General features: G+C 40.7%; 2 protein-coding genes across 6 annotated transcripts in view; one reads left to right on the top strand and one right to left on the bottom strand.

The window, feature by feature from the left end:
- The window catches only part of LOC111647737 (kinesin-like protein KIF21A), a 59,140-nt gene extending 53,485 nt beyond the window's left edge, over nt 1-5,655 (bottom strand). For 2 of the 5 annotated variants that reach the window (XM_087171497.1, XM_087171498.1), the window contains exon 1: nt 5,230-5,652. In XM_087171497.1, coding sequence (XP_087027623.1) covers nt 5,230-5,273 — 44 coding nt within the window. In that variant the 5' untranslated portion in view covers nt 5,274-5,652. Of the gene's footprint in view, nt 1-5,229 lie in introns of all 5 variants that reach the window. The other 3 variants (XM_087171501.1, XM_087171500.1, XM_087171499.1) reach the window with 3 other exon arrangements.
- An 8,198-nt stretch (nt 5,656-13,853) lies between these two features.
- Nucleotides 13,854-18,561, top strand: part of ldhd (lactate dehydrogenase D) — a 20,849-nt gene continuing 16,141 nt past the window's right edge. Inside the window, exons 1-3 of the mRNA XM_023397432.2 lie at nt 13,854-13,973; nt 17,613-17,725; nt 18,271-18,412. Coding sequence (XP_023253200.1) covers nt 13,881-13,973; nt 17,613-17,725; nt 18,271-18,412 — 348 coding nt within the window. The 5' untranslated portion in view covers nt 13,854-13,880. The remainder of the gene's footprint in view (nt 13,974-17,612; nt 17,726-18,270; nt 18,413-18,561) is intronic.

Here is an 18,561-nt window from a genome sequence, read left to right as displayed (position 1 = left end):
AGACTGTTATTCATGGGCTCAACATGGCTGCCTCTGCTGTTAATCACGTTGTTCTGAGAGCTGTTCCCTGATGCAACTAAAGCAGAGGGGGTTATATAATTAGATTGTTGTATTCTATGTTTCAGGTTTTTATTTTATAATATTTAATTACAGTATTGTATTTTGTGTTTATATTTCAGGGGTAAGCAATGCTGCCACGAAACTGCAGTTCAGTTTTATTTGTCATATGACAAGGTTCAATAAGCCAAACCAGGGTCGGACTCAGCAGCAGGGCAGACTGGACAAAACAGCAAAAAAAAAAAAGAAGTATTAATAGTATTTTTAAAAGTTTTTTCCCCCAATATTATGAAAAACATGACGAGAAATATCATGATATACGACATTATCAAATATCGACCGTGGCCTATAATGCAGTAAATATATACCACTGTCATATATATGTCCAGCAGCTCTGGGAAGACCCTTCAGTTACATGCAGTGATATGGGGATTCACATTTCCTCTGTTCTGACTGAGTTTTTGTGTCTACATGAAACAGACATTATGTGTATAGTGTTTCATATGGACTGGCAGAACACACATTCCGGCCTCATACCACCAGCAGGTGTTTAACACAGTAATCATCCTAAAGAAGCTCCCAGTGTGTGAAAGTGTGAAGCTGTAACAGCACAGCTGGGTATAAACATTACACTGGACTCACAGTCAGAACAATGGGAGGAAACAGAGAACAGCTACAGACAAACACACACTTATATACACACACGGATTCACAGGACCATGGGTCAGCAGCTAACTCCTGACAGACTGACTTGGCTCAGTGGATGTGAACAAAGCACGAGGTCTGGAGAGGCTTTAGACCCCGTCGGGGCTTTTGTGTTTGCACGGTGCTGCCATGGGTGATGAACACGCATCTAAATGTCCCATATCTGAGCTCCCACTGGTCCTCTGCCAGGGCTCTACTGGCCATGCCCATGTTACTAGAACTGTCTGTCCAAATAAGTTTTTCACTGTTAAACTTTCCATGTCTCTGCATCCAAAACGTCATGTTTTGTACTCAAAATGATTTTATATAGATTAGATTTATAGATATAGATTTTATATATAAACTTTACTTTTTACTCAACATTCAAAATAAGCCTGTTATGTCTATATGCAGGCTGTTAAGCTAAAACCTTCTCACTGTCACAGTTCACTGTTTTGGGGGGATTTATGTCTATTTTCCCAGGTTTTAGCAGTTTTCCAATCTGCACCTTACTTTTCCTCTCAGTTGAGAGGCCCCCAGCCTCTGTTTGTACTTTAAACCCCCCACAGCTATTGTCAGCTGTTGTCTCTTGTCAACTGAGTTAAGGCCTGTGCTGGTTCTTTAAGTAATAGTAGATATCTGCTCTAATCGTGCGGCTCATTTTAACAAGCTTTTTCTACCACAGTTAACCCTGTCTCTACAGTTGGCTCATGAGCTGCAACCTGGGGCTTAGACTTAGCGAATTATACCAGTTGCTGCATGCCTCCAAGTCATTACATTAAAGTATGCCTGTAACTTAAGCCTTAAGAGGTTTAGGGACCTATTTAATTTCATTATCATCATTGTTTTGTCCTTCAGCTGAGCATCAAAATGAACAAGTCCTTGCAGCGGAAAAAAGGAAAAGAAGCTGGATTTCCTTATTGAGATATGTCTTTTGATTTCACAGTCTGCTTCATGTTATTCAGCTCTTAATGAGTTTGGCAACAGCAGTGAAACCGTTGCACAGTAAGTTGTTAGAGCAGATATAAACATAGATCAAATCACTCCCTCTCTCTTTGATCCTCACTACTCATCTGTCACCACCTTCAGAATAAATGATAGCTGCCCTTGGTTTGTAGTGTAACAATAATCGCTCCAGCAGGCAGGTTCAGCAAGTCTTCAGTTCCACCTAAGCCCTTTCCCTCAATGTACACCTACCATTCAAGACAAGCCATTGTGACGTCTTACACTGTGCAAATAAGCAGCCTAAGTACAATCTATGTACTGTAGCCAGAGAGGTGTGCTGTGTAACAATTCACCAACAATACCCACCATTTTGGTGCATGGGTAATCACGTTATGGAAGCAAATGCACGTTTAAAGCAAATGTCTTGAGCGCTGTGCTCCTTTGAGGAGGTTTGAAAGAACAGGGCCGCCTGTGTTGAGATAAGCTTAAATCCATTGAACAACCTCCACCAGGCCCCTCAGTCCTTAAAGCGACCCTGCTTAAAAGGTAGGAAACAATCTAGGATCAGGTATTATGGCTCAAACTGCACCTTGGAATTGCTGGTCTCTCAGATAAGCTCAGCACTTTTTCCACTGCATTACATTTTAGGCATTTTCTTGACACAGAGCAGCTCACGTGCAGTGAGGAGTGAGCAAACACATGCATCTGGGAACTAGTTTATTTGGAATTGAAGCAGCTGAAAGAATGAGCTGTCACACCCGAATTGACCTGGTTGTACACATGCACGGTGAGACTTGTCGACAGTCTTGACAAACTATTTTGCCAGTTGGTAGCAGTTAAAACATGCCACTGCAGACCCATCACTGGGACTGGGTGTCACAGAGGAGAAAACACTGGTTTATATCCTGAATGCTTCAAATCTGTAGATTATCAGCAGAGGTCTAAAGCCTGAAATTACCCCACGCACTTTGCTGAGAAAGATTAACTGTGCTTTTCTGCGTAGGTTTTGAGAAACAACTGGTTTTGACAAATTGAAATGTAGTGTGCTAAAATCAGAGCTGTAATTTTACTTCTTGGAACCAGAGCACAAAATATCCACCTCTCACTGGATGAATGCTGTCCACACTTTTCCTGCAATTTACAGTAAGGCTGTAATTGAGGCTGTAATTTGTGGTCTTATTTTGATGCATTGCAACATCAACTCTGTTGCCAGTTTATCAGGTTTATCAGGCTGAAACAGAAGCAGCAGTCTAACACAGCACTCCTGCCAAAAGATAATCCAACCTTTGTGAAGGTTATAATGTTCCATTATTGTTGAATCTGCTCGACAGGTGACAGGTGTTTCTATTTTATGTGTAACAGGTGTTTGTATCTATGTTGCCCTTCCCATTTCATTGAGGTTAGGCTTAATAACAGAAGCTCCTCTCTGTACAACTCAACACATCTTCCACAATGATCATACAACTGAATCAACACCTCTCTAAAACAGTCTCAGTCAAAACTGATCATTATAACCTTCATGAATGTGGATTAATGCAGGACTATTGTATTAGACTGCATTAGATTTAGCTAGGTGTACCTAATAAACCGGCAAGTAGATCTGCAACAATTCACCCATTGGTTGATCGACAGAAAATTAATCAGCAACTCTTTTGAGGACTCATTAATCACTTTTTTAAGAAAAATAATTTAAATTAAAGATTATTCTGGTCTCAGCTTCTGAAATGTGAATATTTTCTGGCTGCATTTGAATTTGAGGATGTCACCTTGGGCTTTAGGAAAAATGATGGACATTTCTAACCATTTTCTCACATTTTATAAACCAAATGACTAACTGATTATTTCAGACCATTATCAGCAGATTAACTGATAATGAAAGTAAGTGTTGCAGTTACAGCCCATCTGGCAAGAGATTTTATTCTAAAGGTGTGGTCTAAAGTCCAGTTAATTGTACAATTGTATTGTGTAGCATTACATCAGTACAGGACGTGGCACTCTTTAAATCCACACTCAGATACTCTGTCACACTCGTTACACAGGTAATAGAGATCATTGATTTGTGGTGTGCACTGTGCAGGTTGCTCCAGGCACTGTTTTGTAATTAACTGCTGTACATTCACCCTCGTCTTCTGTATATGATCTGCTGTGTTTCAATTAGACCTGGTGATTTTGTACATCCTATGATGACTCTTGCCCTCTTTCAAAACAAACTGACATCTATTATCAGTGTCAACATTGATGTCTCAGCCTCTTTTATGACAGATTTCTCCCTCAGTAACTGTTGAATCTATAAAAATGAACAATATTTATCCTCACTTCCTTATTTTCTACAATAAAAGCTTCACTGTAAATGTCTCCATATCAACTATCAACTGTTTGGCTATCTTTCGAACAGCAACAAATCCACTACTACCGAACAACAAAAGCAGCCCACACATGTCAGCTGCATCACCAGCAGCATCAAAACGTTGAGTTCCCCCCCCCTTCAAAATGGGAACTGGAATCAGGAAGCTCTGGACAAACATGCTCATCACACACAATGATGATGCACTTTTGTGAACAAGTGCACATGAGGGTGAGTACTGGGCACAAATTAGCACATGCATGGAAAAGTTGGAAAACACACAAATATAGAGGAAAGAGAGGAGATGTGTGCAACAATTTAGCCATTATCATTTCTATAATGATCTCTGAATGGGCTTGAATGAGAGACACAGAGAGACTGGTTTCCCATTATGTCACTGTGCCACCTCACCAGTTGGGTGGGAGCGGCCTACTTCAGAACAACAGCACACATTAAGTGCATGAACTTGGAGGAAAGAAAGCCTGATTCTGTCTCTGTGCTGAAAAAAGAGGCTTTAATCACTGAGAGCCATGACTGGGCTGTGGACTAAATGTCTGCAAACAAAGAGCAGACTTGACAGCGTTACAGGAGCTGCACTGAACCGGTCCACTGTCCTTTCCTTGAAACCTGGCTGTCAGTGAAGCTGTTCTTTCATCGATTAACTGTCTCTCTGCAGGAGGCTTTGAGGAGAGGCCAGGCTTCTGGAGAAAAACAGGCCGATTGTCTCTCTCCTACCCTCTCTTTTGTTTCTTCCTTTCTTTGATAGCCAAGCCTTTACAATAGGCATCATCCTTCCCAATGCATTCAGGTGTGTGGAGAACACGGCCCATGCGTGTACACCTGTGCAATGAGTGTGATGCTTTGTATTTCTGCTATGTCCACACACAGAAAACCGGCTGTGCATCACACTTTGAGAAACTGCAAATCCTAGCCAAAGGGAAGCGCCGACAAACCGAGAATGTGTCCTTATAAGCCGGTGGCAGCATCAGGAGGTGCCTGGCTGGAACTGGGTCACCGTGCTAAAATGAAATGAGGCTGATAATTTATAGATACAGTGTGTGTGTATTAGCAGATGCTGCTGTTGACCTGTGAGTGTTTGCTACGCCCGCGGCACTGACTGACAGGTGGCACTGGGTAATTAAGACACAGATACGCATTTACCAGTTGATGGAGAATTAAAAGACATTTTCGTGACTTACCTCAGTGCCACGCGGACTGAGCTTTCATCCTGCCCCGTCGTCATGGTTCCTCATGCAATAATAGGTGGAAAAGGAACAAAAACCGGATTTATTTGTCTTGGCTGCTTGCCCCTGGCAAAACAGCGAGAAAAAAGTGCGCACTCCCCGAGCAACGCAGCTGCTCACCTCGACTTGAGCGCCGCCATTTCAAAACAAACAAAAAAAAATGATCTCAGCGGTGTTTTAACCATGATATCAGCGAGGAGGTGAGCGGAAAGGTAAGGCGGTGTGTCCGCATGTCGCGTTTACGTGCGCTGCATCTCTGCGCAGTTCGGCCCAGATGCTTCAGCTCCAGCCCACATGCACACTACTGCCGCCACCGTCGCCGCTCATGCCGCTCAGTGAGCCATTGCCGCGCGTGCGCGCGCACAGACACATACACACATTATAAACACACGTATGCGCGCGACGCCGTGCCTCTCTCGGCTCCGTTTACGCACCGGGGAGGAAACCGCAATGCGTCAGCAAGCCACGCCCTCTCCGGAGCACCGGCTGCGAGATGACGTCATAACAAGGGTCTCATGCACATTTTATCAGAGTAGTGATGACAGCTACACTTTTATTTTGTAACGAATAATTACATGATGTAGGTTAAACCATGCTCTTATATGGGTGTAGTCTTCACACCTTGAATATGTGATTAATTAAACTATCAGGAAAATTACACAAACATAAATCCAGTGGTGGAAGAGATATACAGGTCCTTTACATATAAGTAAAAATACTTATACCACGAGAGCTGCAACAATCAGCTGATTATTCCATCAAGACAAAATTAATTAGCAGCTATTTTAATAATTAAGAGTTTTATTTATTTTTGAATCATAAATGTCACAGACTTGCTGTTTCTTACTTTTCAATTATGATGATTTGATGCTTTTCTTGGTCACACACAGCAAACTGAATATCTTTTGATTTTGGACTGCTGGTCAGATAAGACATCAGATGTCACCTTGGTCTGTGGGAAATTACGACTACTGAGTAAACTAATAAATGGCAGATTAGGCTAATTGAAGTGTTGGTTAATATTAGTATTTTCCTTATCTGAATCTATTTGATGTGTTTACTTAAATGTTAGGAGTCATACAGTAATGTTGAGGTAAACAGGTGGTAAACAAGGTAAATCAATTGCGACTGTAAGGGGGAACAACCAGTATTAAAACTGAATTAAGTAAGATTTACATGCAAAATAAATATATCATGAAACAGAAATATGTCCAGCCCCCTCTGATTGTAATATTATCCTTCTCCACCCTCCCCCTCTCCATTATACCTTTATGTTTGATGGTGTAGAAGCCAACCCCTTGACTGTCTCTCCACAGCAGTTTGCAACTCTCCGTGCAGGGGAGCAGAGAGAACAGCGCCTCCTGCTGTCAAGACCTCTCCACTACCTGACTGAGCAGGAGCACAATCACCCGCTCCTTCATCGACTGCACCTGGGGACAATATGCTGATTTAGGAGGCTCATCAACACCGATGAAAACAAACAGCAGGCTACGTGTGACCATGCAGGTGACTGTGGTAGAAATAAATACAGTGAATGAATAAAAATGTTAACTGCATCAATGATTGTTCTGAGTTAGTTTTGATTTTTTTAAATGCAATCATTCTATCAAGGTCAGGGTCCTTGTTTCTATCATTTTCCTGTGACTCCAACAGGACATTCCAATCTGTGCACTCAAAACAGTCTTTTAGAGACTCACTGGCCTCTGGGGTCCAGTTCCTGAATGACTGGTGGTTGCAGCCTGCCTCAGTACACAAGGCTTGTAGGAAGGCTGAAGAAAAACCAGATTATGATCTGCTCTGCCAAGTGGTGGTAGAGCTGAAACAGTGTAGGCCTCCTTGACATTTGAATACAACAGATCCAGTGTCTTATTTTCCCTTGTGGGACAGTCAACATACTGAGTGAAGCCAGTCAGGTGAGAGGTGAGAGTGACATGGTTAAAATCCCCTGATATTGCAATGAATGCATCAGGGTGCTGGGTCTGTAATCTTAAAATGGTCTCATGAATTACGTCACATGCGACTGCAGGCTCTGCTTGTGGTTGAATGTAAACAACAATGGTGACGATGTGTGAGAACTCCCTCGGTACATACACACAGTCTAAGACCAACTGCCAACAGTTCAATATCCCGACAGCAGATCTTCTTCTGGTTGCACCATCTATTGTTCACAAGCAGAACCAGTCCTCCACCTTTATTCTTCCCACTTGCTCTGGCGTCTCTGTCCGGTCGTACTGCAGTTAAGCCGGGTAAATCCACACAATGCCTACTACATACTCAGTAAGAATATAGTGCATACTGCCTACTAAATGAACAAATTAGTATGCCATTGCCAAGCTAACTGTTCACACTGAAGTATACAGCCAGTATCCCAGAATGCATCTCGCATGAACTGGCAGTGACTGGCGGGGATTTTGAGTCGGGTAAGGCTGCAGCCTGGAGCTTCCGGCCACCTCCTGCCTAATGCTCTCTCGCCTCATGCCCTCGTCTCATGCCTGGGCGTGTACAACGGTAAATGTACAGGGTTAACATGTCCCTAAATATGGAGGACTGTATGATGAAGTGGCTTCAGTGTAAACAGATGTTTGCAAACAAATTATAATATAATTCACATTGCAGGTAGAAGTGAATGATTGGATTGACAGTTTTTTTCAAATGTTAACATCTATAAGTGTTTTCATAAAAGTAGCAGTGTGAAGAGTTCAGTATCATAATCACTGTTTATTTAATTACTTTTAAATTCAATGGGAAAAATGTGTGTGTGTGTGTCTGTGTGTGTGTGTGTGATGTCACAGAATTCTGTGTTTGAATTCTGTGACATCATAATGATGTAGAACTTTGGTATCAAAGCCACATTAGAATGTGTCCTTCCATAGACTGTACATACAGCTGGCAGACACACTGTGGACCTGGTTGGATTGATGAGAGCTGCACTTCTGAGTTTTACCTCCTTAGTGAAGTTTTTCTTCATGATACATGGAAAAATACCATGAGGAGGAATACATGTATTTATTTTTGTTGTGACAGTTATTTAATCACTGTCATGATAAAGTTTTTGATAAAAAAAACACCAGAAACCAGGAGAGAAGAAAACACATGATGCTGCTTGACTTTGACCTGCTCTTGAAATTGGACTTAGCAAACTTTACTACAAACCCCTGGATGTAAGTGCTAAAAGGTAAGGACCAACGTGCTGAAAAAGATTTGATTTGGATCATTACTGTGCTACAGGGCTATACTGGTAACAGTAATGTGAATGGACGGTAGACTATGTGTGTGGGTTTTGTGTAATTAGCTCACATTTAAGAAATGTACATTTAATCTGTTATTGTAAATGGCTTTCTATTGTTTGTGATACATGCAGGTCTTGTGTGTGTAGTGAGTTGACAAAGTTGTGCTGTCTGATGGTTGTAGTGAAACTATTGTTTCTGAACAACTGTGGTGTCTCTATAACATAGAGTAATTTATATCTTAAGGAACTACAGCTTGAGATCCTGTGTGACTTTATGATACCATCTGGACTAATGTCAGTAGTACAAGTAGAGACAATCTACGGTGAACCAGGCTGGGATGCATTTATTGTCCAAAGTAACAAAACACTGAACAACAGCCCCATCCATATGCTTTGTGCCCCTTGGAAATACTTCTGTTGTCGTCTGTGCTACTTACCACTTACCAAAGAAAACGTACCAGATGTGGTGTCCATGTAGTACCAGATGTCACCACCTACATTCAACCAAATAATAACATCTAATGACGTTGGTGGCTGCATGCCTGTAGGGAACCATCCACAATGCAGGTGTGCACAAAAGGTTCAACAAGGAATGCACCTCTTTTAAGTGCTCAGGCTATTGTTTTTTCAGTGACTGCCTAGTAGAAGTGAATGTCACTGTGCACAGGGGTGTGCAAGCAGAGATGTCCTTCAGAGGGCAACATGATAGAGCTACAAAGGCGACCTGTCAGAGTAGATTAGATAAAAAAATACACATGCAACTTCAAACCACACATCCAAGGGCACGCTATCTTCAAAGCAGGAGAAAAACTTCAGGAATAAATAGTTGAGTCTGGCTTCAGAGATCAAACCATGTGCTCTTAAACTCATTTCCTGGAGACAAAAAAGAAGGAGAGCAAACATAAAAATCAAACACTAAATAACGGTTGAGGAAAAAACAGATGAACCTGATGAATTTCTTCATTAAGTGTTGTGTCATGCTTTGGTTCAACAGAAGCATCAACATACTCCAACAGTGTTCTAAACAGGAAATAGTTTACCTAGATGCAACAGGAAGTATTCTCAAATAATATAAGCACTGCATAGGTCCTTACTGCTCATAAGCTGATGGTCAGAAACCATACTAATGGTTCCTCTCCTTTTTCACTGACCTGTGACCACACAACTGACTCCATTCTTTATTTCCTCAGTGCCTTTCAGACTGATCATGCAACATAATATGGACACAAACATCAGTCCACCCATGGTAAAGTGATGGCTCAATGGTCCTCATGCGGGCCGTATCACTGGTTTTCTGCTGAACAAACTTCAATGCCTTGTACATAAGTTGTTATCACATGTTAACGGGGAAGGGCACCACTGATGACTTCATCCTATCCCCCACCGCTGTGTCACATGATGAAATATGCAAAAACTTTGTGGGAAAAAAACAGTACGTGAAACTCTTTTTTGTGTAGATATCCATATTACTGGCATGAAGTCTTCATGTTGGGGATGCTTGGATTTGTCCCTAGTGTGGTCAGGAACTAAAAGCTTGCCATGCACATGTCTGGACTATTGACACCAGCAAGTTTCATCAGTGAGTTGGATGAAATGCTCTCCAGCTGCACTGTCATCTTTTCAAGCCATGCCAGCTCTGAAAATGTTAAGAAGCACTTTCACACCTTTAAAGCTGTGCTGACAACCACTGGGGATTCAACTGTTGATGACAACAGCATCGTTCCTGAGGACCTTGAGGTACAGACAAAACACACAATGACTGAGTCTGAAACTCACAGATGTAGTCTAAAATTTTTTTTTTTTTTTTAGGACACCTTAAGTGTAACAAATTTTTAAAAGCACTTGATGGATGTCATAAGCACCAAGAAAGGGACCCTAATGTCTACCACTGTGAGACAGTCATACAATCATCTCCTCGCTGGCTGCTCACCTCTTGCCTCAGGCACCTTGTTGGACAAGGATGATGCTGGGTCAGTTACAGATACCAGGTAACACTATTAGTGTATTTCCATGGTGTTGTTATTCCTTCACCCTAACCATCCCATCACATTTCCTCTGCCACCAAACTTAGGCCAAAATCTTCAAAATAAATGAGATGTTTTGTTGTGACATTTGGGAAGCATATTCATAATCCCCCCCGACAATTAACCCAGTCAACTTTGATTATGTCATTATGTCATCAACCACCATTTTCCCGATACTTGCCGTCACCCTTAAATGCCCCAGGCAAGTGCCCATTATATTATATATACAGTTATATACTGTGCAGATATGATGCAGAGTATGAAGTATGTAGAGATCTGTCTTCTATCTCCACACAAGATCTAAAAGTAATGTAGTACATCTTCAGGTAAACTGGGCAGGCATGGTGAAGGACTCTCTTACCAGCAATTCTCAAAGCAATTTTCCAGACATCAGAGAAAAAGAGTGAAGCCAGGAGAGTTCAAACCTATTACTTTTCTCCTAAAATCGAACAAAATCCATAATAAGATACTTTAACCCTCATTATTTTCTTATCAGAATTTCACACCGGACAACAAGACATAGGGAATAATGGAAAAGAGTCATTTGGACTGGAAACAAATCGGCTTTAAATTAAGATGACTGACCAGACTTGAAGACTTCATTAAGACCTACGAACCATGTGACAAAGTTGGTGAGAACACACCATTTGTCCCCATTTTTGTCAGAACTGCCATATTGTGGACTAATTTAATGTTAATTGTCTTAACCATAGTTCCATCATTGACCAAAAGCTTGTAGAAACGCAACTGGTTTGTTTGTGTTTTGCGTTTCGTTTGATTATGCCCAAATATTTCCTGTATCTATACAGTGGGTTAAATCAACGGTGATATCACTGGGGTAGAACAAGTATGAGGGGAGGTTAAATAGGGAAAGGCTCTGTCGCAGCCTTAGTTTTTCTCCCTTGTTTGTTGTTTCCTTGTCCCCTCTTGTGTCTCCTCCTCCCCTTCTGTGTGTGTGCGTATGTGTGTTTAATGTATAAAGGCAAACAGGAAGCTGGATACTGCAACCACACTAAAGGAGTGAAACTGCAGGTCAATGCCTATACACACGCAGCTGAATACATTGCATATGCATTCAAGGCACTAAATTACAGAGAAGAACACTACGCTCGGATTGAAAAGGAGCTGTATGCAGTACTCTTTGGATGCAAGCAGTTTCACCATTACCTGTACAGACAACAGGTGATTGTCGAGTTGAACCATAAACCACTAGACTCAATCATGCGTGAACACACTGCCTGCTTTGTGTGTGTGTGTATGTGTGGCAGCTGCTGTTGTTAAACTGCTGTGGAGAAGCATGTGTGTGTTCACACCAGCTGCGTGTGAGTTTGCAGGCTACTGGAATGTTGGATTCCTTTTTGTTCTAAATTAATTTCTGATTATTTCTCCACATGCAGCTGCTAAAATGGTTGAAGAATATATTTATATTTTGTCTCTGTCATATTCAGATTCAGCCTAAACATAGACAACTATAGTGGAAGGTGTCAGTTTTACGTAATGTTGCTGGTATGATGTCAATATCACATCAAAAGGTCTTTTCTCTGTCTATTTCTGCTGGGAGATGCGTCACATGCTGAATCCCTATATCGCCTGATGCAGTGTGTCCACTCTAACCTGTTAACATGTGCGCCAAAATGAAAACCAAGACATTCCACAGCCGCCATGCTCACGCCATGCATCCAGTGTGTTCTTGGCCTAAGCCCCTGACAGCTGCAGCGCATCATACAGCAGTTAGTGCTGTGACCATACTCTGAGTGAAGGTATGGCCTCTCAAATACACACTGTGATTAGCTACAGGTGTCACCTCCTACAAACTTATGGGGTAATAGAGATCAGGAAGTTCCCTCAAATGGCCACACGCTGGAGCATGAGGACACTGAACCTAAGACTTTGCAACAGAACAGATCAGACAGGCCCCATAGAGTCAAGACACTGTGCTACCACAGGGTCAGCCCAGAACTACATGAGACCTTTGAGGTATGAAATGAAATGAAAAAGACACTTAAAAAATGCTGATGTGAAAAACCGAGAAATGTGGATAAAATGCAACACGAACTGTGTACTCTGTCGAACCTGAATGTTAAAACTGAATGTTGTTTACACGATGACATGTTGTTCTGTTTCATAAGGAGCAAGAAATGCTCTAGCTGAGTTCCATCAGGGCAATCTAGATGTTACATTTCTTACTGCTAAGGTTCTACTGCAGAGGTGTTAATGTGATATTGACACAACAGCCATTATATTTCCCTCATTGATACAGTGCCTGTGCACATTTGGTAGATACAGTTGCCTTGCAGATTGAATTTATTTTGTAACGTCTGAAATTTTGTAATTTGAGTAAGCAGCTCTACCCATAGTTTTGTTTTCAAAAGAGGGGGGATGTAATATCCTGAATACGCTTTGATTCAGCCAACTGTTAATGATGTTGTTGACGATGTACTGACGCGTGCCACATGGCAAAACTGTTCCCATCAAGAGCATGGGCGCCCGCAGTGAGAATGATGTGCATTGTCTATTTATTTAGACAAATGACTGTCAATAGAACAAAATTTTACAGAGCTGACATGACCGCTGCTTTACTTGATAAAGATACCTAAAAACAGATCTGCTCTTCGTCTTCGTCTTGATCTTGGGTCCAAATCTCCATTATTACAATAGCAGAGACACAAGACCAGGACACACAAGGCACAGGCCTGCCACTGTCCATGGTGCTGAAGCTCTGCAGCTTCACATCATTACAAGTCAAATCAATAATCAGGTCAGTTTAGTTCAGTCTCTTCCCCATTTGGTTGTAGTGTTTATTATTTTTTCCGTATGTTTGTGCAACCAAGTTAAAGTCTGATACAGAGACTAAAAACAAGATCTGCTCTCCATCCTTTAATTCTTATTTTGGGTCAAAGACAGTTTGGGTACAGACTAAACAGTCCAGATCAAAATCAGAGAGTTTTAAAAAACAACAACAAGCAGGCGGACGTGAGAAACAGGTAAAGAAAAGGTACATAATTGGTCTACATTATTAATGCATCCACCAAGTTAGGAAGGAACCTTTCATGCCTTAATTAGGATTCTGTTTATGGAAAATACAAGTGAAAACAGGAAAACTATTATATGAACACTTCCTTCTCTAAGTTTAAACAGTTAGCCTTACTTCCAGGTTCCAATTGTTGTATAATAATAATTACACAAACAATACATGTTACAATAATAAGTATTTTTGAGTAACTATCTGTGGCTTTGCTTTAATTCTTCGTTGGTTTTATTTTATTCTGAAAATAACGTACCGGAAGTCGTATAGTTGTCACGCTCAAAACTTTGCTAGTGTCTCCGCGTCACTGATCTTTACACAGTGAACCATGGTGATTAGCTTGACATTGAGCCGACGGCTGCCGTCTCGTTGGCCCGGCTTCCTGCAGTGCTACAGTACTAACACAGAAAGCTCCGCAAGAGTAAGTTGTTTCAAAAACAGTTTTACATTTGCTCGTTTCATTAGTGGTCACATGTTGAACCAACGTAATATCTAAATGCAGCAGCACCACGTCGAGGGTTTCATGTCTTTAGTGCAGAGACAATCTTTGTTTCCTACTGTTGCTTTAATAACGCAAATAACAGATTAATAACTCTGTGACATAGCTAAGCTACTAAAGCACGTTATGCAACAGCTTCCTGTTAACCAAGCTGTTATCGTAGCAACCCCTTTTCAACTAGATTAGCGATATTTGAAACAATAAAACTAACCAGTAACGGTAATGTAACCTACTTGAAAGACTGACGTTAGCTTAATCTTTAGCTGCACCTTTTGAGGACTTGTTTACCTGTGAGGTTGCTAGCAAAGTTGTTGTAGCACAGGTCGTGTGGCAGCAGGGTTGAGCGATATGGGCAAAAATGCAATCACGTATTTTCATATTGATCCATATTTAATTCCATTAATGAGGAAGGAAACACAGTCAACATATTTGTTATACACCAAGGATACAACACAATGTGTTTAGGGGAGCAACACTGAATATATATATATATATATATATATACTCTAAAGGATCCCTTTTAATTTGAAATTTAAGTACATCCTAAATAAAATAACAAAACAGTTTTATCAAAAAGCGTAAGTTAAATAGTTTCACAAACATAACATTACATTCTAAACACAGCAACATTGTTGGGTCCAACTGTCACCTTTGTGCAACAATATTTAAGAAAAGTCTAAATTAGTTTGTATTATTACTCAAAACGCTTGTTGCTGCTGGACTCAAAAGTTTCAGCATTCAAATTTTGTTGGGCTTAGAGATACCATGTCACATTCAAAATGGTACAAACCTTGATTAAATAACTGATTAAATGTGTTTTAATACCTAAATCTCTATAGACATTTTTGTTTTTATGCACTCCCATAAGAGTTGTGGCAGGATGTGTGATTTGAGTCGTTATCTATCTTAGATTGTAACAAATTTAGCACCACAAAGATGCATACATTTCCAGAAATAACATTTGAATTAAATGATGTATGGTTGTCAGAAGAGGATGAAGGGAAGAAGCCTTGATACTTCAGCGCACACCTGAGGTAGTGTGTAGACAGTAGCAAGGTAGGGTGCACTGTGCAGGTCAGGAAAATGTTTATGTGTTAGCAACAGTCCAGTACCAGGAGTGTGGCCTCATACCTATGACCAAATCACAGCCGTGCTGATATTCAGTACATCACTCCCTCTTGTATGATATTGCTTAAATAACACATTTACAATTGAGAGTTAGTTTTTTTTTAAATTTTTTTATTAAAGGCGAGGTTTGTTTTGATACTGCCACCTTGTTGAAGCCACAGTCAGTGGTTGGATATAACAGACAACACAACCTCGTAGTTGTGTCATAGTCATTAAATGCCAGCGGATCCACAAGCCTTCTCTGAATTCTGCAATATGATATTTGTCTGATGGAAGTTCTATATGTACTGTATGTACATGTAGGTACTAACAGGAAATCACAGGTGGCACACATCACAGGACAAACCAGCCTTATCTTCACACTTGATGTGGCCTTGGACAGACCCTCCACAAAAAAACCTGTGGAGTAAAACATCAAGCTTCACAAGGGCTGTAGAACAAAGACTCTAATAAATAGCCAGTCAACATCATCGCATCCAATTGATAAGCTTACAATAGCTTTTAGAAAGAGATATGTGTGTCAAGTTTGTCATCACCCAGAGTTCTGACGCACTAAATCAGCAGATTTATGGAAGACCATGTTTCCCTCCAGCCCTAGAAATCAAGCTCTTACTCTCTGCTGTCTATACACATCTTCATCTCAACTGAACTAAATAGAATAAAGCAAACTCAGGAAAAGACTGGTTCAACTCTAATGCACTGTACTGTATTTCCTCTACAATTTTCAGGTGTGGTAAATGGGATAGAGGTGGTGGTGGTGGTGGTGATGATATAGATTTAAAAAAAACAACAACTATTTAACAATAACGAATTGTGATGCAGGTACTGGATTCCTTGGTATGGTATGGTGATACTTTTTTTAGTAATATACTGTGTTTCATATTATGACATGTCGTTAAAAACACTTGTACATCAGACTTGTATAAAAGACAGAGATCCATTCCTATCTTGATTGAATTAACCTGTAGGAAACAGTATGGTGAAGTTATGCTCGAACTCCATGGTGTGAACATTTTTGCTGAAATACTTTTGCAGTACCGCAGAATAACTGCAAAATGTACTGCACAGCTGAAGCTGTGGTTGAATATATAATGCTATGGATATGGCTATGGTAGCTGTACTGAAATTATGTTTTACTGCTCCTATTAACATCAGCTGAGGATGCACCAACTCACAGCTGTGGCTGTGGTCACAACCAGCGGCGCTTTACTACATAATACTACATGATACTATACCATAATACAGATTAGCCTCCATTGTTCATGAGGAATGCAAAACTTAATGTGAGGCAAAACAAATATTATTGGGAGTCACCACAAAGTTAGTTCAGAAAAAAAGTCCAGTTATTTGCAATTATTTTGCAATCATAACCTGTAGTGATGACCTTTCTGCTGGGCTGTTTATCCAGCTTTAGAAAAATGAACCATTTCCAAATCACCAATGTCTTGTAACCTCTCCTCGCCACAGTTTTCTTTATCTTGTGTGGCCATGTGACTCCTCGTGGCTGTTCATGTGTATCAGCTACATAACTGTATTAATAGAGTGATGGTTATCCCTGTGTGGGACTGTCTCATCCACTGTGTGGTGTATAGTCCTGGAAGCTCCCAGAGAAAACTGCTGGGAAGTTGAGCTAGGGCAATTAACCAGATGTACACAGGGCAATTAACCAGAAGTACACAGGTAGTCCTCAACCTGAAAGTCTTTTTCTTCTATAAGAGAAAACTATTGTTTGAAGCACTTTCAGTTAAACTAGCGATGGGTGAATGAAGCCTAATTCTTTGGGACTTACTTTCTATTTGTGCAGGAGAAAGATTTATAGCTTTGAGGCTTCAAATAAAGGAAGTATAGCAACATCTGGTGGTTTACAAAGTATACAGCAGCCCCTCAAGACTGTAGTGGAAGCACAACGAGACCTCACTGATTTTCATAGTTTTAGTCTCGTGTGTCAATAAAAGTCTGTTAATACTTTATGTGCTGCATTAAATTTAGATGTTACTGTGCAATACGTCACAGTAAAATAAGTAATGAATACATTGTCCAGAAAGCCTGGATACCAAATATTTTTGATGACACAAACTATTACTACATATTATTGGTATAGTTTAGGCCCAGTATCATTTTGTTTCAACTTCATGGTTGATATTATGTAACATCTCATGAGTTGCACTGTGATGTGATTGGAGAAAGATATTCATTATATTTAATTTAATATTTACCACTAATGTCCTTCATATTAGATACATGTTAAACTGACTGGTTTGAATAGAGTTTGACGTGTTGTTCTCTCTAAATAAAAAAGCTGAGCTTTTCAGGGCCAGTGTTCCAGTCAAGTGTATTATTTCATATTTCATCTTTACCTCCCACTCTCTTGCGATGACTCACTGCCCTTCACTGTGTGTATCTGTATGTATGTATGTGTCTGTGTCTGCGCAGAGTGCTGTTCTGGACAGTGTGCTCTCTACGTTCAGGTCTATATGTGGTGAGGACAATGTCTCATTGGGTGAAGCTGTCAGAGAGCAACATGGCAAAGATGAGTCTGTACACAGGTTAGTCTCTTTCACTCTGTGACACAGACACACACTTATGGTACAACAAATTGTGTGACATTACACAAAAAGGAAATGGTGCCTCAACAGACATGCTAAAAGCTAAAAATATATGGTCAAGGAGGTGAAAGAAATGTTACAAAGCAGCATCAGGACATTCACACTGTGTCATTGAAGCCTTGTAGACAGCTGGAGCAAAACACATGTTTAGCACACACAGATAAAGACACATTTAAATAAGATCAGTGTGCCACTTGGCACCTGAGCTTCAGGGTGTATATGCACTATGCATCCCGTGTTGGTCATATTCAATGAACCTGATTAAATATGAGGAGAGCTGTTTGTTCTTCTCCCTGTTAGTGTTATAAAACTCCATCAGTAGATTTCCGCCCACTATTAAGTTGTCAAACCAGATTAGTTGGCAAACAGTTGTGTATTTACACATCCAGCAGATACAGGGGAATATTAGTATTCATGTGGTGTGACAACCTTACCCACTGTTGTTTCATTCATTGTTTATATAAAACTATATTGCTGCTGTCCAGGTGTTGTCCCCCAGATGTGGTGGTGTTTCCTCATTGCGTGGAGGAGGTCAGTGCCCTGGCCAAGGTTTGCCACCACCACCGCTTTCCCATCATCCCTTTTGGCACCGGGACTGGCCTGGAGGGAGGGGTCGGCGCAGTGAAGGTGAGAGAACGGAGGCATTTGTGTGTGTGTGTGTGTGTGTGGATGTGTGTGAAGTGATACTTTGGTATAGTAAGGGCAGTAATAAAATCAGTGGAGCCATATCATTTACTGAGGAAGCAAATAGAGAGCAAGATTTTAACTGAACTTAA

The sequence above is a fragment of the Seriola lalandi genome, unplaced genomic scaffold (genome assembly GCF_002814215.2).
Source record: "Seriola lalandi dorsalis isolate HSWRI2012SDOR001 ecotype SW California unplaced genomic scaffold, Sedor1 jcf7180002055008, whole genome shotgun sequence".
Lineage (NCBI taxonomy): Eukaryota > Metazoa > Chordata > Actinopteri > Carangiformes > Carangidae > Seriola > Seriola lalandi.
The sequence above is the reverse complement of the archived record's forward strand: the minus strand, read 5'-3'. Positions and strand labels throughout refer to the sequence as shown.